Here is a 22,716-nt window from a genome sequence, read left to right on the forward strand (position 1 = left end):
AGAGAAGACAAATTATAATCAGAAACAGGTTGAAAGTATAAAGGGAGAAGGTCAAGCTACAAGGAGCCAGAGTTCCCTGACGGAAGCTAGAACCATATAGAGGACAGGTAATGGTGTAGATGTCACCCACAGCAGAGGCAAAGAAGGAGGAACAATCTACTGTTGCTCTCTGGGCACCTGTCATTTTTGTAAAATGACAGTAGAGGACATATAAAAGCATATTTTTTTACCTGGTTTCTTTGCAAGATGTAAATTCGTTTATTAGTGTAGGAGAAATAGAATCAGTGGCAAACTGCTCCTAGATTATTTTCTTTTGACCACCAAGGGCTTCTTCTTTGGTCTTTGTAGATAATCTTCTTCTTATCCAGAAGTTCATCATTGACTGAAAAGTACAGAGGTTAAAATGTAGGTTCTGATTCAAAGACCTGTATCAGTGTATTACTTTCCTAATCCTGCTGTGGGGAATTATCACAAATGTAGTGTCGTTACACCACACATATTTTATGTTAGTCTATAGATCAGAACTGTGACACAGATCTCACTGGGTTGAAAAAAAAACAAAAAAACAAATATGAGTCCAAATAAACATTTATTGAGAAAGTACTGCCTGCTTCTTAATTTTATTGTTAATATTCTTTTGTATTCTCTAATAATTATTGCATGTAGAGTGATTTGTCCATCACCTTTGGTGATCTGGTAACTTAGCAGAATATTGGCCTACAGAACAAGTATGCTCTAAATTCTGAAAGCAAAGGATACTCAACTCACTGAGAGTGTCTCCCAACAAGCAGGCCGCTGGTGGGTTTCTACCACTTGTGGGGTGACTATTTCTTTCTGCAAACACTCCTGTCAGTGTTAAAGAGACTCGCACTATCTGTTAAGTAAATGTGACTTTTGAGAAGGAACTACACTACCCCCATACAGGGGGTCATGTCTGCAAGTTACTGCTGTACTGGTTTCTCTTTACCTGATAACGCTCAGTAATTCCAAAATTTATCTTAGAGGAAAGTCTTTGAGTCACCTACTTTGGAATTTGAGCCCAGTGAAATGATAAGCACCTGCAGTTTGTGATACATCTCTCTCTAACCAAATCTCTGAGCATTCTTGGAGGTTGATAGCAAATTGGGTAAACTGCCACATACACTGAAAGACTGAGTTGAGCTTTATTGCAAGCAGAATTATGAAGGTCTGTTCTCATGCATTTACTCAGCCTCCTTCATCCGAGTCATACACCACTAGAAATAGCCTCTCTTTATATTAAGCAATAGTCACTTGAAACGGATCATTTCCTTTTTTTAGGTTTACTAAAACATACCAGAAAAAGAACTGTGTCTTAATCTATCTTTTTCCAGTAAAGTAAAAAACAACTTATTTGACCTCCAAATCCTCAATGTAAATTTTACATTTGTTGAAAACTTGAAGTTTCGCAGGAAGCACATCTGGTTTTGACTGAACATATAAACATTAAACATGGATAACTTTTACAAGTGGCTGAAACTTTTACTCCCATCTAAATATGTTGGCTTTTGAGAATTCATGGGGAATGTTGTTATTTTTCAACTTCTATCTCCTTCTTAAGTGATATTAATAGTTGTGCTTTTGTAACATCTGTGTTGTGTGTGTATGTTTTTAATCTCTACTTAGGTTGACCTGACAGTTCAAGAAAAGGAGAAATATCTTAATGTGTCTCGCTGGTTTTGTCACATTCAGCATTATCCAGGCATCAGGCAACATCTGTCTAGTGTTGTCTTCATCAAGAACAGACTATATACTAATTCCCACTAGAAGCTGTCCATGCCATACAGAAGATCTATTAAAAATGTTTTAAATGGAAAATGTATTCTGGACCACAGGACTAATGTAAATTAATATACAGTCATTCATTATTTGTTGAAGTTGATAGAATTTTTAAAGTCTAAACTTGTGTCTGAATGTTTTATTTGTTCTTTAGTTGAAATTTTGCAATTTTTATGTCACAATTCAACTGCTGTTCAACAAGTTGAGATCAAGTTTTAAATTAACCTTGTTTTTATTAGATAAAATTTATTTCAATAAAAGTTGCAAATCAGGGGCTTAAAAAAAAAAACAGGTGGTCCTTTCAATGGTTGACATATTTGGCTATTTATTAACCTCTCTTTCATATTCTGAAATTCATTTTTCCCTTATGGATATTTATGGTAGTTTGTCAAGAACTGTGATAAATTGTGCCAAGGAAACAGAAGGGGAAGACAGATGGATTTGTTTTTAAATATTTATGTGAGCTAGTAAATGTGGTTGAAAAAATAATTTTTGGTTGTTTCTTTCTTTCTGTAGTCAGTGTTCATTGGGGTGAAACTAACTACTGAACTTCACTAGGGGGAACTGGAGTAAGATACATTCCTCTTGAGTTAATGTTTCTTTTTTGTTGTTCGGCTTATTGGAGTATGCAGTGGCCAAAAAGAGATGGGAAAGTCTTACTGTCCCACTAATTGCTTGGATTTTTAATTACTAGGTTTTTCTAAACTGAAAGCCAATTCTCATGGAAAGACTGTTGTTATAAAGTTCTGTGTGAAGAACAGAGGCACTTTATAAAAAGTCGATGTATTTTATAACTCTTGCTGCTTGAATAAATAATCAGTTATTGAGAGCTAAAGACCTTATCTTTACAAATAATGAGAAAAATGGGGTCTTTGAGGCCTTTCCCGTTTAATGCTACTTAATGTTCTGGTGTTGATGCTCAGTGTGACCAGTGGACAGTTCAGAGTTTTAGTGGAAAAGGCAGATACTTGGGAAATATACAGTTGAGTACTTTTTTTTTTTTTTGAGATGGAGTATTGCCCTTTTGCCAGGCTGGAGTACAGTGGCGTGATCTTGGCTCACTGCAACCTCTGCCTCCCTGGTTCAAGTTATTCTCCTGTCTCAGCTTCCCAAGGAGCTGGGACTACAGACACGCACCACCATGCCCAGCTAATTTTTGTATTTTTAGTAGAGACATGGTTTTACCATGTTGGCCAGGATGATTTCAATCTCTTGACCTTGTGATCTGCCTGCCTTGCCCTCCCAAAGTGGTAGGATTACAGGGGTGAGCCACTGCGCCTGCCCTGGAGTCCTGTTTTTATCACGTAGTAGCTGTGTGACTTTAAACAAAGCAGTTAACCGTATTTTCTTAATCTCCAAAAATAAAAATCAAGATAACTCTAAATTAGGAAGATTAAAGTAGACGACATGAAGAAAAAAGCCTAACGTGTAGCTCCTGGCCATTGTAAGGTTAGTTTCCTTTCTCTTCTCCAGGCAAATCATGATTTTTTTGTTTATAACAAAATGAGGAGTGTAACAGGCCCCCCATTTTTGCCTTTCATGTTACCGAGTCAGGAGACTTCACAGGCCAGGTGTGTGAGCACAGGCTCACCTCGTTTTACTGCATCTTTTAACACGTCGAAGGTTTGTGCCAACCCTGCTTCAGGCAAGTCTGTTGGCACCATTTTTCCATCAGCTTGTGCTTGCTTCATGTCTCTGTGTCACATTTTGGTAATTCTCACATTATTTTGAATTTTTTTCATTACTATATCTGTTACAGTGCTCTGTGATTGTGGTCTTTGTTACTATTATTTTTGGGGTGCCACAAACTATGCCTATATAAGACTTCAGACTTAATAGATGGTGTGTGTGCTGACTGCTCCACTGACCAGCTGTTCCCCATTTCTTTCCTTTTCCTCGGGTTTTCCTCTTCCTGGAGACACAAAAGTATTGAAATTAGGCCACTTAATAACGCTACAGTAGCCCCTAAGTGCTCAGGTGAAAAGAGTTGCATGTCTCTCTAGAAACGATTAAGCTTCTTGAGGAAGGCAGGTCAAAACCAAAACAGGCTGAAAAGGTAGGCCTCTTGCACTGAACCGCCAACTCGGGAATGCAAAGGAAGAGTTTTAAGGAAATTAAAAGTGCTAGCTGGGCATGGTGGCTCATGCATATAATCCTAGCACTTTAAGATGCTGAGGTGGATGGATCAGTTGAGCCCAAGAATTCAAGACCAGCTTGGGAAACATGGTGAAACTCCACCTCTACGAAAATTAGCCAGGCATGGTGGAGTGCCTGTAGTCCCAGCTAGTCAGGAAGCTGAGGTGGGAGGATCACCTGAGCCTGGGAGGTCAAGGTTGCAGTGAGGCGTGATTGTGCCACTGCACTCCAGCCTGGGCAACAGAGTGAGACCCTGTCTCAAAATACATTAATATATAAAAGTGCTACTCCAGTGAACACACAGATGATAGGAAAGTGAAACAGCCTTATTGCTAAGAGGGAGAAAGTTTAAGTGGTCTGGATAGAAGATGAAACCAACCACAACAATCTCTTAAGCCAAAGCCTAACCCAGAGGAAGGCCCTAACTCTTCAATTCTGTAAAGGTTAAGTGAGGTGAGGAAGCTGCAGAAGAAAGGTTTGAAACCACGCCAGCAGAGGTTGGTTGATGAGATTTAAGGAAAGACACCATCTCCATAACATACAAGTACAAGGTAAAGCCGCAAGTGCTAATGTAGACTAAGATCTAGCTAAGATCATTGGTGACGGTGTCTGCACCAAACAACAGATTCTCAATGTATATGAAACAGCCTGCTGTTAGCAGAAGATACCACGTAGGACTTTCATGGCTGGAGAGGAGAAGTCAGCGCCTGGAAGTCAGAGCTTCAAAGGATGAGCTGACTTTCTTATTAGGGAGTAGTGACTTGAAGTCACTATTAGGCAGCTGGTGAAGCCAATGCTCATGTATCATTCCAAAAATCCTAGGGTCCTTAAGAATTCTGCTAAATCTGGCCAGGTGCAGTGGCTCATGCCTGTAATCCTAGCACTGGCAGGGTGAGGTGGGCGGATGGATCACTTAAGGTCAGAAGTTCGAGACCAGCTTGGCCGACATGGTGAAACCCTGTCTCTACTAAAAATACAAAAATTAGCTGGGTGAGGTGGCAGGCGCCTGTAATCCCAGCTACTCAGGAGGCGGAGGCAGGGAAATCACTTGAACCCAGGGGGCGGAGGTTGCAGTGAGCCGAGATCGTGCCACTGCACTCAAGCATGGGTGACACAAGATTCCGTCTCAAAAAAAAAAAAAAAAAATTATGCTAAATCTACTCTGCCTGTGCTTTATAAAAGGAACTACAAAGCCTGGATGACAGCACATCTGTTTACAATATGGTTTACTGAAGCCCACTGTTGAGACCTATTGCTCAGAAAAAAAGACTTCTCTCAAAATGTTACTGCTTAATGACAATGTACCTGGTTACCCTAGAGCTCTGATGGAGACGAAAAGGAGATTAGCACACTGTTTTCATGCCTGCTAACACAGGCTATTGTTGTCTTAAGAAATTACCACAGCCACCCCAGCCTCCAGCCACCACCACCCTCCAGCCACCACCACCCTGATCGACATGGAGGCGAAACCCGCCGTGTTTTGAGTTGACTTCCTAAAGGCTCAGGGGATCATTAATGTAGTTTTTAGCAACAAGATATTTTTTAGTTAAGGTGCATACATTGTGGGTTTAGACATAATGCTGTTGCACACTTAATACACTCCAGTATACTATAAACATAACTTCTATGGACTGGGGAACTGAAAAATGTGTTCAGCTCACTTTGTTGTGATACTCACTTTTTTGCGGTGGTCTGGAAAGGAACTCGCAATATCTTTCACATCTTCCTGTGTATTATAACAGATCAAGACAGTTCTGACATGATGTGTTTCACAATTCATTGCCCTCAGGAGTATTTTTAGTTTTATGACATGCTCTTTAAATTAAAAACTGTATGTTCAGAGACTACAGGCTTCAAATTAATTGTGGGAGTTGTTATGTATCTTACAGGGGCAGACCAAGTCTGTGTACCTTTCATGCTAACCACTGGGCCTGCTATAAGCATGCCATGTTATGTCTCACAGCTGCAAATTACGCCTAACCCCAACACGTCTGTCTTCTCTCCATGCTCCCCCCGCCCCCAGTCAGCAGGAGGATTGAAGCAGGACAGATAGTGGCAATAGGAAATAGGCCACCCAGCATTCTCATCCCATTTCACTCTTTTCCTTCATTTTAAGTCAGCGGTGAGGAAAGGGCAGGAGGCCAGAGAGGGAAACCAAGTCTTTGTCAAGTGACCCCTTTTTCCACTTCTTCCTGTGTCTTACTCCTCTGATCCTGCAGTGTGCTAGGTAGTTCTTTATTGTGCAAAGCATGAATGGAACAAGTATTACTTGGTACCACCAAGTACCAGGGCTTTCCGCTACTAACTTAGATCTTGGAGGATGAGGGATGGTCAAAAGATAAAGACCTGGCTTCTGCAGCCAAGGTTTAGATAATATTCTCAGCATTCAGATCAAAATAATTCATTTCCTTGTAGAATTTCTGCTGTGCTTCTTGGGTCATTTCTGTCAGGCACTTGCCTGAAATGCGCTTTCCTTCTCACTTGATAACCTCTTCCGTATTCTACTTTGTCAATGTCCTCGTGGAAGTCAAGTCTGTCCCACCCCTGGCCTCTGATTCTGGCACTGGCATCATTGTACTGTTTTTGATTATGTATCTGTTTCTTCTGCCAGGCTTAGTAATTTCTTGAGAGTAAAGACTATATTTTCCCTTGTTTATCCAGCCATCAGAACAATCACTGGCACACCACAGTCGGTGCTTAAAATCTGTTAAAATAATGTACTGTTCTTTTAAGTTCCTTTTGAGCTGACTAAGAAAAGTGTAAGTGTAAATTACACATATATGTTACAGGTACAGCTGTATATTGCAGAAAGACCTAATAACATCAAAGTGGGTTGTTTTTCTCTCTTATAAAAGAAGTTAGAAGATAGCCCACCTTTGGTGTGAAGCCTCCAGCTCCTGTTTCTGCTGCTCCATACTGAACTAGTGGTTTCCATTCTTTTTTTTTTTTAATGGAGTCTCGCTGTGTCACCCAGGCTGGAGTGCAGTGGCATGATCTCTGCTCACCACAACCTCCACCTGTTGGGTTCAAGCAATTCTCCTGCCTCAGCCTCCAGAGTAGCTGGAATTACAGTTACGCACCACCACACCTGGCTAATTTTATGTATTTTTAGTAGAGACGGGGTTTCACCATGTTGGCCAGGCTGGTCTTGAACTCCTAACCTCGTGATCCACCTTGGCCTCCCAAAGTGCTGGGATTATAGACGTGAGCCACTGCACCCGGCCTCCATTCTTAAGTTCAACATATGGTCCAATGTTAACATCAGAGCTCAAGACATCAAGTCTGATTAAGACCCAAAGAAAGAGGAAGAGGGGAACAGCAAAAGGCTCCTCTCTGTCAACCTTCTCAGTTCCTCTGAAGGCCCTTTCCTGTAAGCCCTGTTCAGCTGTATCTATTTATATCTTTGGCCACTCCAGCTGGGAGGAGGCCAGATGTGTAGTCCTTCAGAGGGCAAACGGAATTAAGCTCTGTTCTGTCAATGAGAAAAGAAGGAAAAGGGATACTGCATAGGCAACTAGCTGTCTCTGCCACAGTGAGTAACGCTGAAATGGGAAAATGCCTTCTGAGTGCCAGTTGATCAACTGTGTAAGATCTTTGGTTAATAAACTGCTGACATTCCATGGATCATCAATTTGCAAAGGATTGGGATATAATAAAATTTCCACTGACCACTTAACATTTCCTGACAATTTAATTTTTGTGATTCAGAAGCTAATTTTAGGATCCTGTAGTGCGCAGAGTTATCATGAAGATCTGTTAAAGCTTTCTAAAATATCTGTTAAAACTTTTAATAACAACAATAATAACTAACATTTATTGAGCATTTAGTGTGTATCAGGCACTATTCTAAGTGCTTGAAGTGAATTCACTCCTTTATTATCTCCTTTTGCAGATAAGGAAGCTGAGGCACAGAGAGGTAGGGAACTAGCCCAACATAAAATCACTAGTCAAGGGACTGAAATTCAAACACATATGTCTGGCTCAAGCTTAACCAATAAACTACTTTACATGGGGTGCCCATAAAATTCTGCTTAGTTAACTGTGGAATCAGTTTTAACTAACCTGGAAAAATGCTGCACTAGATATGAGATGAAATAAATGGGTACATAATTTCAAGAATAAATGAAATGGTTGCACAACTCTGGGAATATACTGAAAACGTCTAACTTGTACACTTTAAATGGTGAATGTTGTAATACATGAAATATCATTCAGTAAAGCAACTGGCAGGGGTGGGGGGAAGCAGTGAAGTCGAGCACACTAGCCTCGCCATGTATTAACTATGAGACCTTGCTCAAGTTACTGCACATGGAATTCCTCATATGAAATAGGGGTAAACATGACTGATCTCATTTAATTTGCAGTGAGAATGTATAAAAGTTACCCAGCACTGTGCCTAATATGTCAGAAGTTACAAGTAAAGGATAAACTACAATGGAAGATTGTAAAATTATAAAGTCAAAGCATTAAGACTTTTCTCACCTGCCAGTAATCCCTGAGGTACCAACCTGCTTCACGTGAGCCTATCTGAGATCAAAACGGTGGCAGAGCATCTTGAGATTTTGATAAATCACGAATTGACATTACCCGTTTAAAAGTCTCTGATTCTCACATCTTTCAAGCTGTTGGGAAAAAAAGGACCACGCTGTCTTTCTTATTTTGTTTCTAATAGATCAATGAGCCAGATGCGGTGGCTCACACCTATAATCCCATTGCTTTGGGAGGCTGAAGCAATAGGATTGCTTAAGCCCAGGATGTGAGATTACAGTGAGCTATGATTGTGCCACTGGATCCCAGCCTGGGCAACAGAGTGAGATCCCGTCCCTTAAAAAAAAAAAGATTGATGAGATCTGTCTAAAAGAGAGTGCAGCTATCTTTGTGCAAGCTCTTCCTTCCAAAAAGTGAAAGCCCCTTTCCAAGGATTTTCTTTCTGTAATTCCCAGAAGGCTATAGCACTGACCAGTCAATGATAACCCAAATATTACTTAGGTCATACTGTGTAACAGACGCTCTGCTAGACCCTGCAGATAACAGTGTCACATCCCTGCCCTCATGAAGTTTACAATCCAATGGTCTGTGAACACATTCCTGAAACAGGATATAGAGAGCACTCTTCCGGAGGCTGCCAGCCACTCAGCATTCTTTGAAAGCAAATAATTAGATATCATGTACCGAGTATTTAATATGTTCTGAGCTCTGTACTGGGAATTTTACAACTTAATATGACCTCATGTTAACTTAGGAGCTAGAGAGGAGGCAGAGACTAATCCACATGCTAACTACCACCTCGGTTAGACCATGTCTGAAATGGGAACTGTATGATTTCAAAAATGGAAGACAATCTGCTGCCATGTTCGCTGGATTTGATTCAACTGCCCTGATTAGATACACGTCCCTATTCCATGTGTTACTTTCAGGAATAGACCAAAAATTCCAAGTAGGGAAGAATCATTCTAGAGTCAAACATCCATGAATTTTTTTCATTAATTAGAATAAAAACTAGTTTTGAAACAAATAGAAATTACAGAATGAGAACAATATCAAACAACCACAACAACGCTTGCGGTTATACCCAAGCATCCAAGAGACCATGACGTATTTTGTGTAGTTCTGTGGTTGTGAGTCTCTTCTCACGCAACTACTGTCACAACGTGGTCGAAAACGTGCGAGAGCTTCAAGAATGACACAATCATCCATCCACGACCTGACTTCCCAGTTAAACACCCATCTCCCACCCCCAGTTCAGCAATAAGATTATTCACTAAGTTTTTAACAGATATGCAGGAATTCTCATGTTTACTCCCAGTTACACCTTGATCTTCCATTTATCTTCCACCCCACCCAATTATACCTGAACCCACAGTTAACAACAGTCAGTAATAGGCACATTAGATCTCCCACAGGGATGAAGAAGGGAGGAAGGGAGGAGTAGAATGGATGTGAAGAATCACCAACTGCCAGTGTGTCACACTGTCAGTGCCACCTTAAATATGTAATTTGTGGCCGGGCACGGTGGCTCACACCTGTAATCCCAGCACTTTGGGAGGCCAAGGCAGGCAGATCACAAGGTAAGAAGATCAAGAACATCTTGGCCAACATGGTGAAACCCCGTCTCTACTAAAAATAGAAAAAACTGGGGCCGGGCACAGTGGCTCACACCTGTAATCCCAGTACTTTGGGAGGCTGAGGCAGGCGGATCACGAGGTCAAGAGATCGAGACCATTCTGGCCAATATGGCGAAATCCCATCTCTGCTTAAAATACAAAAATTAGCTGGGCGCTCCAGCCTGGCACCTGGCGACAGAGTGAGACTGTCTCAAAAAAAAAAAAGAAAAAAAGAAAAAGAAAAAATTAGCCAGGCATGGTGGCGCTCACCTGTAGTCCCAGCTACTCTGGAGGCTGAGGCAGGAGACTCACTTGAACCCGGCAGGCAGAGGTTGCAGTGAACCAAGATCGCGCCACTGCACTCCAGCCTGGGCAGCAAGAGCAAAACTCCATCTTAAAAAAAAAAATGTAATTTATGAGCACCCCGCTGGAAGTCTGTCCAGAATAGCTTCAAGATATGTTGATAAAAATTTAAGCAGATATATTGTTAGGACGGAATAGAATTCTTTTATAATCAGGTACATGTATATCACACTCAAAATACACTATTTGACAAGTGGTCAAATTAGAATTATTGTGAACTATAGCTTTTTTCATTTTTTTTTTCTAACATTTGACTTAATTCCTTTTTAAAAAGTCAGATGGTACATGAACTTTAATATTAATCTAGCTTTGGCAGAGATGCGGTAGTTTAATGGATTATTTAGCTTTTTACCCCGGAGAGCAATATTTCTTCTTTCTCTCTATAATTAGATAATCTGCTACTACCCATTACCAGGGCACTAAATTTCAAATTCTCCATACACCTGAGCAGGCTGCTACATATCTGGCCATCTTAATTTTAGTCTTGATTTATTGAAGCTGAATTACATTCCTAACTCTTCCTGGAGCACTGGGTGAATTTTATTGCAAAAGCGATGGGGAGAAAGTTACCATCATATATCTCTCTTGCTGGGCAGAGCTTTTAGATACACAAGGGGCTCCTGTCCCACTGTTCTGTGTCTTGTATGCTGGATTTATAACACTGTGAAGCCCAGCTCTAGGGTTACATACAGGCATATCAGAGATAAGATGGGGAATTTGATTTTGCAATGATGATTACTTGTTGCTGGGGCCCACATTCCTGCAGGCTTTGCCTTTATTCCCAATACTGCTAGCAAATAAAACTAATTCCAACTGCTACCTAATCTAGCAAAACTCACCTTTCACTTAAGGAAGGGAGGTCAAAAGAAGGCAAGTGGGAAGGCAGGAGAATTTGAGATGCTGGCCATTTTTGCTGTTATCTCAAGGATTTCTGCTTCCATTATCATGATTCTTTTAGGAATATTTTAATCTTTTAAACTTGTTTCTTTGGGGGTAATGAAAGCATTGGATCTTTTCCAGCCCAATGAGTTAATCTGATGGCTCATTCATGCTGTCTCTTCCACTTCAAGGAGGCCAGGTCCCTAGGGCTGGCCAATTGTATTATGGCTCCTGCAGATTTGGCTTGCCATTCCTGCTGAGTGTCATCTGTCCTCGAAGTCTTGCAGTGGATAATTTTTGTCCTCCCCAACATCATCTGCTTGAGAAATTTGTGCCTGGCAGGCCTGTCTGTCCAAGTTAAGTTTGAAATACAGTAGCCATACCACTAATTTGACAAGGCATAGCTCTAAACAATAAGGCCGCAGGCTTGCTTTGACCAAGAAGAGAAACTTCCAGCCACCTGATTACAAATTCCAAAGCTTCTTTGGTGCAGTCGATGAACTAGTCTGTTCATGTAATGTAAGTTATCCTTCTCTTCCATCCCCATTTTTCCTGACCTTCTGCAACAGACATACCTTGTCTTAAAAACCCTTAGAAGTTTTAAACTCTCAGATGGACCTCATGAGGTTTCCAGTGCCTGACCATTTTCACCATTTGACTCGAGCCCTGTTACTTGGATAAAATAACTCTATCATTGACTCTCATCATCAGAGGCTGAGGGAATAGGCAATAGACATTGCAATAAAGCACTGGTTCTCAGACCTTAGCATGCATGGGAATCACCTGGGGCTTCTCAAAGCACAGATTTCTGGGATCTAATTTGAGTTTCTGATTCAGGAGGATTCTAATATTGCTGCTGTGATGACCATACAGTGAGAAGCACCGTTCTACACTTGTCTAAAGCTTAGGTGACAGGCACACACAGAACTAGCTAAATGCACACAAAAACTCATGCATTCCTTTTTGAACAGTTGAGTCCATTTTAATGAAGGTATGCCCAGTGTGGTGGATGGAATGCATTCTGTGTTCCAATGGGTTGGGTCTGTCATCGGAGCAGTTACTTTCGTGGTAGCTCTTGCAGTAAGACTTTCATGTTCTGTGAATTATGGAGCAACCCCAGCAGCTTCTCTAGGGGGAGCTAGCAGCATTTGGTACAGGAAGATTCAGTACTGGATTATAAAGTTGCTGCAGCCTAGAAGATCGCTAATGCTCATACAAAGTGTGCTACTTCACACTAAACTGGCTTTCATGCCCAGTGTGCCCTAAGCATTTCCAAAACTTTTTTTTTTTTTTTTGAGACAGAGTCTCACTCTGTCACCCAAGCTGGAGTGCAATGGCACCATCTCAGCTCACTGCAACCTCTGCCTCCCAGGTTCAAGCGATTCTCCTGCCTCAGCCTCCCAAGTAGCTGGGATTGCGGGCGTCCACCACTACACCCAGCTGATTTTTGTATTTTTAGTAGAGACAGGTTTTCACCGTGTTGGTCAGGCTGGTCTCGAACCCCAGCCCCCCTTAGCCTTCCAAAGTGCTGGGATTACAGGCGTGAGCCATTGCACCTGGCCACATTTTAAAAACTATGAGATTGCTACATAGTAATATTTAGTACCTCATCCAATAGACCATCTACTCTTTTCTCCTCCTTTGCCTTAATCAGTTTTTGCATTTAAAATTTTGTACATATATATATATATATATATACATACATACATATATATATAATTGAATTTTAGGTTCTGGGGTACATGTAAAGAACATGCAGGATTGTTGCATAGGTACATACATGGCAATGTGGTTTGCTGCCTCCATTCCCCCATCACCTGTATCCAGCATTTCTCCCCATGTTATTCCTCCCCAACTCCCTACCCCCGACTGTCCCTCCCCTAGTCGCCCCCTACAGACCTCAGTGTGTGATGCTCCCCTTTCTGTGTCCATGTGTTCTCATTGTTCAACACCCACCTATGAGTGAGAACATGTGGTGTTTGATTTTCTGTTCTTGTGTCAGTTTGCTGAGAATGATGGTTTCCAGGTTCATCTATGTCCCTGCATTTTTAAATTTTTTAACTGATTTCTAAAATAGGTTAGATTAAAGAAGATAAGAAATAATGTCAATAGAAAATGTTGCAGAGGAAATCTCATGGAATGGATTTGATAGAGCACAAAATAAACATAGGAGTCCCTCCATCTCCCGCCCTGTGCCAATTATGCTTCCCTTGAGGGGCTTATACTAAGGAATAAATTTTAATTTTGTTCTTGGTATACATGTAATTACTCATTTATTTTTTAATTTTGACAAGATTCAATATGGGAGTACAGCAAATAATTTCCCCCAAAATCAGAACTTTAATTCTACTAAATTGACAACATCTCCATGATTTAGATGTCTTGACTCTCAAAAAGTACAGTAATTGGAAAAATCCCTTTACAATCCCATGGTTATATTTGCATATGATATTGATTCTCCAATCTTGTATAGAGGTTATGATGTGATAACAGCTATTCTTAAAAACATAAAGGTACTTAATGTATGGTTTCATTTCTATAATATTTTTAGGTGAAAAATTTTTAGAAATAGAGGACAGATGATAGGTTGCCAGAAGTCAGGGTGGGGACAGGGAGGAAGGTAAATGTGGTTATAAACAGGTACCTTAACAGGATCCTTACGGCATCCGTACTGGTCAGTATGTGGACTGTGATGATAGATGCATCAATCTACAGGTAATAAAATTGCGTAAAGTTAAACATATACACACACAGTGAATACAAGGAAAACTGGTGAAATCCGAATAACATTGGTGGATTGTATCAATGTCAATATCATGATTGTGATGTTACCATTGGGGAAACCAGGAAAAGTGTAGAAGGAAACTCTGTGAGAATCTACAAATATCTCAATAAAAATTTCATTTAAAAATATGGCAAAAGTCTCGTCAATCCAGAGACAATAAGAGATAATACAAGACCTTCAGGGAGAGGATAAGAGTCCCATTTTAGTCTCAAAACTCTTGAGATTTCATGGGTCAAAGACCAAGGACACACTCAAGCAGTGCAGGCCACCTGCACTTCTGACTAGCTGTCTCTGTCATATGCCTAGGGCCTGAGCACTGACTGCTAGGGAGCCTCAGTTCTCACCCATGCAGCTTCTCTCTACACATGATACTTCATTGCTATTTGCTTTACTCCCTCAGGTTTCACAGAATGACTCACAGAACTCAAGAAAGTGCTATCCTTACAGTTACAGTTTTATTATAAAGGACACATATCAGGAACCAGCCAAATGAAAAGATGCATAGGGAGAGGTGTGGGAAGTTTCCCAAATAGAAGCTTACGTGTCCTCAGGAACTCTTCACCTTCCAGGCACTTTGTTGAATGATTACCAACCGGGAAGCTCACCTGAGCTTCCATGTCCAGAGTATTAACTGGGGTTCCATTATGTAGGCATAGTTAATTAAATCATTGGCCACATGGCTCAACTCAATCTCCAGCCCCAATCTGCTCCCCAGAGGTGGGCCTGGTTATGTGGCTCAAAGCCTAAGCCCTCTAAACACATGGTTGGCTTTTCTGGCATGGCCAGCTTCCATTCTGAAATCATCTTGGGTCTTCCACGAGTCATCTCCTTAACGTAAACTCAGATGTTTTCCCAGAGGCCCACCGTGAATAACAGACACTCCTATCACTTGGGAAATTCTAAGGATTGAGGGTACTTCCCAGGAACCAGAATCAAAGTCCAGTCAAATTCTTTATTACAGAGCATAAAGTTTACTGAATTGAACAGGTAGAAGGAGCAAGAAAAGCATTCAAGGAATCAGGTGTCTAAAAAGAAAGGCAAGAATAGTCTGCGACTCTCATGGCATAGTAGGGAAACAGCCCCCAGCTGATTGGCTTTGCTATACAATAGTCCTCCTTTAGCTGAGGTTTCACTTTCTGTGGTTTCATTAACTGTAGGACAGTATAATAAGATATTTTGAGAGAGAGACCACATTCACATAACTTTTATTAAGTTGTTCTATTATTGTTAATCTCTTACTGTTTCTAGTTTATAAATTAAACTTTATCATATGTATATACAGAAAAAAACACAGTATATACATGGTTCAGTACTATATGCAGTTTCAGGTATCCACTGGGGGTCTTGGAATGTATTTTCAGCAGATAAGGGAAGACAACTGTATTGGAATGCACCAGCTTTGAGTCAAATAACCAGGGCTCTGAGTTTAGCTCCAATGTTCAAACATCTTCCTATTCCAGCAGCATCCGCCCTGATCCAGCATGGCGGCACGAGCTTCTGCCAGGTCACACCCTGGCTACACAGCAGGCGCCTTTCCGGAATCGCCCTCTGGGTAGATTCAATTTCTCCGGCGCCCTGTGATGACGCAAAAAAACCGGCGCGCGTCCTGTAAGCTGGCAGCCACGTTTGCGCAGGCGCAGCGCGACCGCGGGTGGGCGGAACCGGTCGGGATGAGTGGCGGAGGGACAGAGACCCCTGTGGGTTGTGAGGCCGCCCCGGGCGGTGGCAGCAAGAAGAGGGACTCCCTGGGAACCGCGGGCTCAGCGCACCTCATTATCAAGGGTACGGAGTCTCAGAGCTATAGTTCCTGGTGGATCCCAGCGTAGCCCCACCTCCCAGGCGGCGCCCTCTGACCCGGGCCGACCCCTGGCTACCGGGCTGGCGCGCGTGCGTTTGTGCGGGGCGGGGGAGTCGTGGCCGGTCCCAGCCTTTTCCCCCGCGCCAAATGCGTTCCACTACAGCCAACCAGCCTAACTCCTCGTGCTTCCCCACTTTCCTCTGCCGTAGCCTGAGCCGTCAGGCCCGCCCCCGTCCATTCCCCAAGCTCAGGACCCCTGGGGGCAGAACCTCTTTGGGCAACCTCGCAACCGACGTGTAGTGTAAAGGGCACTGGACCTGGGCGGCGGGAGGCAGTCGCTTAGGAGTTGAGTGACGTCGGGTCATTGGCTTTGTCTACTCTCCTACCCGGTCTGTCCCTGGTGGTGCGAGGAGTAAGTGAGATACACTTAGGAAAGCGCGCTATAACACCGTAAAGAGCCATTCACGTTTAGAAATGTACATGTGTCCTGTGTGCTTTGAGCTGGAAGAAGGTTACAACCTAGATTGTCACGGAACCGGCATTAGGTTTGATTCCGAAAGCTCACAACGCTGTTTCCTGCGGGAAAGTCTTTGACAGTTGAGTTGTAGTTCTTTATATATACTAGTTAGTTATGTACAGTGCTTGTATTCATTCGTGTTTTTTTCTGCTTGGCATACTTAAGAAGATATGTCCTAATAAAAGTCACTAAAATAGAAAATTGAAATCTGCCCATCGTATGTCTGCAAAAATGAAAAATTTGGAGAACATGAATGAACATGAATAATATATATCCTTACTCAGATTTAATTTCTCAAAGAATTTTGAGATTTACATTTTAAACTACATAGTTGTAACTAAGAGTCATAAACTGACTCACCAAAAGACTTAAATTTAGACCTTCATTTCTTAAAGACTTTTTCAGACTTATGAAAACGAGACTTTCAATGAACATTCACCACCCACCTTAATAAACAATTAAAAGCCCCACTGTGTCTTGCTCTGATTGCACTCATTCTCCTCCCTCCTCTTAAGGTAGCCACTATCTGCAATTTGGTGTGTATTATTATTATGCATTTCTTTGTAGTTTTGTTGCTTCTATATGTCTCTATATCAAAAGGAAGTATTTTGAATATTTTAGAGGTTTATGTAAATGGCTTTAATCCTTCTGAAACCTGCTTTTTAATTATATTTATTATAAAATATGTATTACATTTTTTATTTTATTTATGTTGATAAGTGTAAGTCTGGTGTATTTATTTTTAGTTGCTGATTTATAGAATTCCGCTGTGTATGATGAAAGTGTTTCCCTTTTTTTCTTTTGATATTACACCAGTGCTGTAATAAACATGTATAAATGGCCTTATTCATTTGTGCAAGAGTTTTCTAGGCTACACACCTATGTGTGAAAATGCTAGGTATACAGGTCTTTAACTTTATTAGCTATTGAAAGATTGTTCTGAAAAGTAGTTGTGTCAGTGTACACAAGAACTGGCAGTGGATGAGATTTCCTCTTAGTCCATAGTCTAAACTGGATTTTAACCTTCATATCTTCGTGGGGAAGGGAGAGAATAAAACAAGCTAGAGATTATGCCATTTACCATGGATTAACCCTGAATTTCATTTTATCTTTATAGATCTTGGAGAAATTCATTCAAGGCTTTTGGATCACAGACCAGTTATTCAAGGAGAAACTCGTTATTTTGTAAAAGAATTTGAAGTGAGTATTTAAACTTATTTTATAAAAGTACTTCCCTAATTGTTAGTGTGTTATTATACAGAAGAGAAATTCCCCAGTTTTAAAATCCGATTTCAGTTTATATGTTCATAAAATATATGAAGTAAAAATTTTGAAAAATTATAAAAATGCTTGTTTCTAGTGGGATAAGTTCAGGACTAAACAGCAGGAAACATAAGTTCTGGTGCCTACTCTAGGGTATTTCATGTCTGTTGATCTTGGGTGTTTTTAATCTATAAAATGAGATATTGTGGGAAAAAAAGGGATTTTAGAGATTGATGGGTCTGAGTTTTCCAGACCTATTTTCTGTATTTTTTTTCCTCAATTGAGACATCAGTAGTCACTCAAGCAGTCAAATTAAAACCTGAGAATTATCCTTGGCTGTTTCCTTTCTTATAGGTTCCACATTCAGTGACCACATCTTCTAGATGTTACCGAGATGGTTACCTCATAAATGTCCATTCTGTTTGACAGGTGTGCCTGCTTTATCAACCAAGTCAAATCCAGTTTTCACCCTGCTGCCAGAGGAATCTAACATTATTTCACTTTTTAAAACCCTTTGGTAATATTTCTGTCAGCAGGATGAAGTCACAGCATTGTTCTATGACCTGGCCCCTGCTTTTCTAGCTTAACCACCTGCCACTCTTTACCTTACATGCTATATGCCAGCGATACTGATACACGAACATCCTGCTTCATACTACTGTAGCTTTGTACATGTATAATTGGTTCGTTGTGCTTTGAGCAGTAACTTCTCAAACTACTGTTGGGATGGTAAATGGTGTTACACAAACAATTCTGTGATTCTGTGTAAGTTGGAGTTTTTTTGCAAATGAGACTTACGGTCAGGATGTATAAACATGCCGAAAGGAGAGAACCTTTTAATAAACCCAGTTGTTACAGGGCAGTCAAGATAGAGGGCCAGAGCTGTTGCATTAGATAGATAACCATTTCTGAGTGCAAAAGATGCTGTGACTCCCCCGGGCACAGTGGCTCACACCTGCAATCCCAGCACTTTGAAGGCCGAGGCAGGAAGATCATGAGGTCAGGAGTTCAAGACCACCCTGACCAACACGGTGACACCCTGTCTCTACTAAATATACAAAAATTAGCTAGGTGTGGTGGCTGGCACCTGTAATCCCAGCTGCTCCAGAGGCTGAGGCAGGAGAATCGCTTGAACCTGGGAGGCGGAGGTTGTAGTGAACCAAGATAGCACCATTGCACTCCAGCCTGGGTGACAGAGCAAGACTTCATCTCAAAAAAAATAGAAATAAAAAGATGTTGTGACTCAAAAACTGCATAATACTTCTCAGGGTATGTGCATCTTAGAATATTGTCTGGTACCTAGGAATTAACTAGGTAAATAACCAAGTTTCTTATACGTGTTAATGTATAGCAGATTATACATGTTAACTGGCATGCATAATTGGTTCAGTTAATATGTTAATTAACGTGTATAATTGGGTCAGTTAACATGTTAATTAACATGTTGATGTTAATTAACATATATGTTAATTAACATGTATAATTGGTTCATTGTTCATTAAGCAATAAATTCCCACAATCTGATTATACCACATCATCATTTGAAAATTTTTGAAAAGTCTTTTTGATCTTTTTAATCATTTATTTATTTGTCATTATTATTTATTCTTATTTGAAATAAGACTAATGTGGGAGAAAATTATCCAGAGACTCTTCCCTTACCATGCTGTGTCAAGATGATTACCAATTCCTTAGTAAGAAGAAAGTGTAGGCCAGGCGAGATGGCTCACGCCTGTAATCCCAGCACTTTGGGAGGCCGAGGTGGGCGTTTTCACTTGAGGTCAGGAGTTTGAGACCAGCCTGGCCAACATGTCAAAGCCCCGTCCCTACTAAAAAAAAAAAATTTAAAAATGAGCCGAACATGGTGGCATGTGCCTGTAGTCTCAGCTACTTGGGAGGCTGAGGTAGGAGATTCTCTTGAACTCAGGAGGTGGAGGTTGCAGTGAGCCGAGATCGGGCTGGTCTCAAAAAAAAAGCGAGGCTCTTTCTCCAAAAAAAAAAAAAAAGAAGGAGGAGGAGGAGAAAGTGGAAATTTCTATACAAACTTGCTATAATTTTTTTGCAGCATGTTTTATAAATATGTTCTTAAAATTTGAGTTTTCCATGTATAGAGTGTGTATTTAGTTATTCTTAAATGTGGGAGCTATATTTTCTTCTTTTTACCTTACTTCAGCAACCATACTATCAACAAATGTACCTCCAAAACATCTTAAATTTCTCTACTTATCCTTCTTGCCACTACCCCCATCCCAGCCCAGCTCACGGTCAGCCCTCACCTGGACATCTGCAGTAGGCTCCTACTTGATCTCCTGGATTTCAGTCTTATCTCTGTGAAATTACCTTTCCTATAGGGTAGCTAAATGGTGTGTAAATCTGATCAGATCACACCCTTGCTTAGCCTCCTCCCACTGTGGCTTTTCTTTACAGGGACAGTGCACTAGGGCTCCTTGGCTGTAGTGAAGAATCCTGGATGGTCTCTGACTTCTACTCGTCTCTCACACTTTATTGTACAAAACACATCACTACTGGTATAGCAGCAACAATGCTACCTTCCTAAAATGCTGCTACTTCTCATTATTCGCATGGCTCATTATTTTTGGTTTAGATTGCAGGTTAAATATCACCTCTGGCCCTTTAATCCGAAGCAGTCACCAGTACACTCTAGCATGTCACCCTAATTTACTTCTCTATGGAGCACTATTCATTTCCTAAGTCTGTATAATAATTTACCACAAATTTAACAAGGTCAAAACAGCTTACAGTGTAGCAGCTGATTATATAAAGTCAAACAAAATGTGTTGAGCACTTATTTTATGTGAGGCGTAATATCAGGAACTGATGATATACCGGTTAACAAGACAGACATAGTCCTATCCTTCATTCTTATAGTGCTTTGAAGAATGGTCTTTATTATTGAGGAGTGGTCTCTGAAGGGCTGAAGAACATTTCATCAGCTAAGTTTGAGTTGCTTTTCTTGAAAAGTACTTGACCCAGTCTTTTCACACAGTGACCAACACAAGACCGATTGGTCTTCCCTCCCCAATGGGTCTTCCCGAGGGTTTAGAGCAGCACAGCAACTTTCCTGTATCTCAGGCTCAACTGCCTTTTCTGTCTGTTGCACACTAATATCTCCTCTCAAATTAGAAGGAAAAACCTCAACTTGTTTTAGAGGCTTTAGGTTTGAATATACATCTGCATTATTTATAATTCTTTTTTTTTTTTTTTTTTTGAGGCCAAGCTTCACTCTCGTTGCCTAGGCTAGAGTGCAGTGGCATGATCTTGGCTCACTGCAACCTCCGTTTCCCAGGTTCAAGTGATTTTCCTGCCTCAGTCTCCCAAGTAGGTGGGATTACAGGCATGCCCCACTATGCCCAGCTAATTTTCTAATTTTAGTAGAGACGGGGTTTCTTCATGTTAGTCAGGTTGGTCTCAAACTCCAGACCTCAGGTGATCCTCCTGCCTCAGCCTCCCAAAGTGCTGGGATTACAGGCATGAGCCACCATGCCCGGCCTATTTATACTTCTTTTCTGTCTTGGCTGAAACAGTGATACCAGATGTGGTCTTTGCCCAAAGTGGCATGGTTAGACAGACAGAGAAGAGTGGTGAAGCAGAGCTGATGGTACCTTCCGGAAGTTTTATCTTTTCTGTACCATTTAAATATAGGTCAGTTTAGGAAAAACTGGCTAGCACTTAAAGCTCAAGTTGCTTATATGTTTAAAAAACTTAATGTCTATGGCAACAATGACCTTTTCCTTCATAAAATTTTATTTGTGAAAGAAGGGAATAAGTACCACATGGTGGCAGCATTACTTAAATTATTGAAGCACTGTTAAGCTATTTTAAGGTCTCTGTTTGTTTTCGTTAGTATTTAAGGACAGTTGACTGTCTTTCTCCCGACTTTATCCAAACTGTTTTTCCCTTGATTCCAATGAACATTATGGACAGAGATTGCTAAGGATCTCACCTTTCAGGTGGAGTCCTTCCAATGAGTATTAATGTAATAGTGTCAGTGGGCTAAGGCCTTGTCCTCTGTGCCGCTGTCTTTCTAGCCTTACAGGAACTGTTATGGCCTTTTGCGTGTGGAGCAGAGCAGAGACTCATGGTAGTCAACAAATATTTAGACATGCTTATAGAGTATATAGTCCTGTTAATTAACGTGTATAATTTAGTTTTTAGCAAACTATTCATGCAGTGCTTTATGGAATAGTTACTGAATACCTATGTATATCAGTAAAGAATGTATTTAGTTAATAGTGACAGATATCTGAAAAATAATGGATTTAACAAGCGTGTAATTTTCTATCACAATAATGCGGAGTTTAGAGTTAGCTTAGGGCTGGACTGGTGGCTCTGTGATGTCAGCTTTTTCTTCCAGTTTTACCTTCTATCTTCCTGGGATTGTTGCCTTTGTCCTTATGCTTACAAGGTAGCTTTTTTTATTTTTGTTTTGAGACAGGGTCATGCTCTGTCACCCAGGCTGGAGTGCAGTGGCACGATCATGGCTTCCTGTAGCCTCGACCTCCTGGGTTCAGGCAGTCTTCTTCCTTCAGCCTCCCAGGTAACTGGGACCACAGTGACCTGTCCTCTGAATGCAGCTGCTGCATAGCTCCCCTCCCTGTTCTTAGTTGTCTTTGGCTTTGAATTGAGAGACCATTTTCTTGTACATGTAAATTAGTCTGCCATAAGGAATGTAGCAGTTTTCCCTATTCTCTCTTGATTCTTCCAGATTACAATGCCATGGCTGGCTAATTTATTTTTATTTTGATAGAGACAGGGCCTCACTCTGTTGCCCATGCTGGACTTGAACTCCTGGGCTCAATTGTTCCTCTCACCCCAGTCTTCAAAGTACTGGGATTATAAGCATGAGCCACCATTCTGGGCCTACAAGGTGACTTTTGGACCTCCAGCCATTACATGTGCATTTCATGTAGCTAAAAGGAAGGCAGATGGGAAACAGCTGGCAGTCTCTGTTATAGACATGTTACCACTCCAAATAAAATTTAGGTGTTGATAGCAAGAGAGAAGAGGATGAAGGCAAAGGAACCTGTCATACCAGACATGTAAAAATAAACAA

General features: G+C 41.0%; 2 protein-coding genes and 1 long non-coding RNA gene across 8 annotated transcripts in view; 2 read left to right on the forward strand and 1 right to left on the reverse strand.

Moving 5' to 3' along the window:
* EEF1E1 (eukaryotic translation elongation factor 1 epsilon 1) overlaps window positions 1–2,286 on the forward strand; it is a 22,479-nt gene extending 20,193 nt beyond the window's left edge. Inside the window, exon 4 of the mRNA XM_017526728.2 lies at window positions 1,645–2,286. Coding sequence (XP_017382217.1) covers window positions 1,645–1,785 — 141 coding nt within the window. The 3' untranslated portion in view covers window positions 1,786–2,286. The remainder of the gene's footprint in view (window positions 1–1,644) is intronic.
* Window positions 2,287–15,012: 12,726 nt separating this feature from the next.
* Window positions 15,013–16,210, reverse strand: LOC108302980. Its single transcript, XR_001824629.2, has 2 exons — window positions 15,366–16,210; window positions 15,013–15,215 (listed from the first exon to the last, which is right to left on the reverse strand). It is a non-coding gene; the product is annotated as an uncharacterized LOC108302980 (long non-coding RNA).
* Window positions 15,670–22,716, forward strand: part of BLOC1S5 (biogenesis of lysosomal organelles complex 1 subunit 5) — a 59,767-nt gene continuing 52,720 nt past the window's right edge. For 2 of the 6 annotated variants that reach the window (XM_017526735.2, XM_017526733.2), the window contains exons 1-2: window positions 15,670–15,846; window positions 17,497–17,579. In XM_017526735.2, coding sequence (XP_017382224.1) covers window positions 15,735–15,846; window positions 17,497–17,579 — 195 coding nt within the window. In that variant the 5' untranslated portion in view covers window positions 15,670–15,734. The remainder of the gene's footprint in view (window positions 15,847–17,496; window positions 17,580–22,716) is intronic. The other 4 variants (XR_001824628.2, XM_017526731.2, XM_037737861.1 and 1 more) reach the window with 3 other exon arrangements.

This window comes from Cebus imitator, unplaced genomic scaffold, assembly GCF_001604975.1.
Source record: "Cebus imitator isolate Cc_AM_T3 unplaced genomic scaffold, Cebus_imitator-1.0 Scaffold43, whole genome shotgun sequence".
In the NCBI taxonomy this organism is placed as follows: Eukaryota; Metazoa; Chordata; class Mammalia; order Primates; family Cebidae; genus Cebus; species Cebus imitator.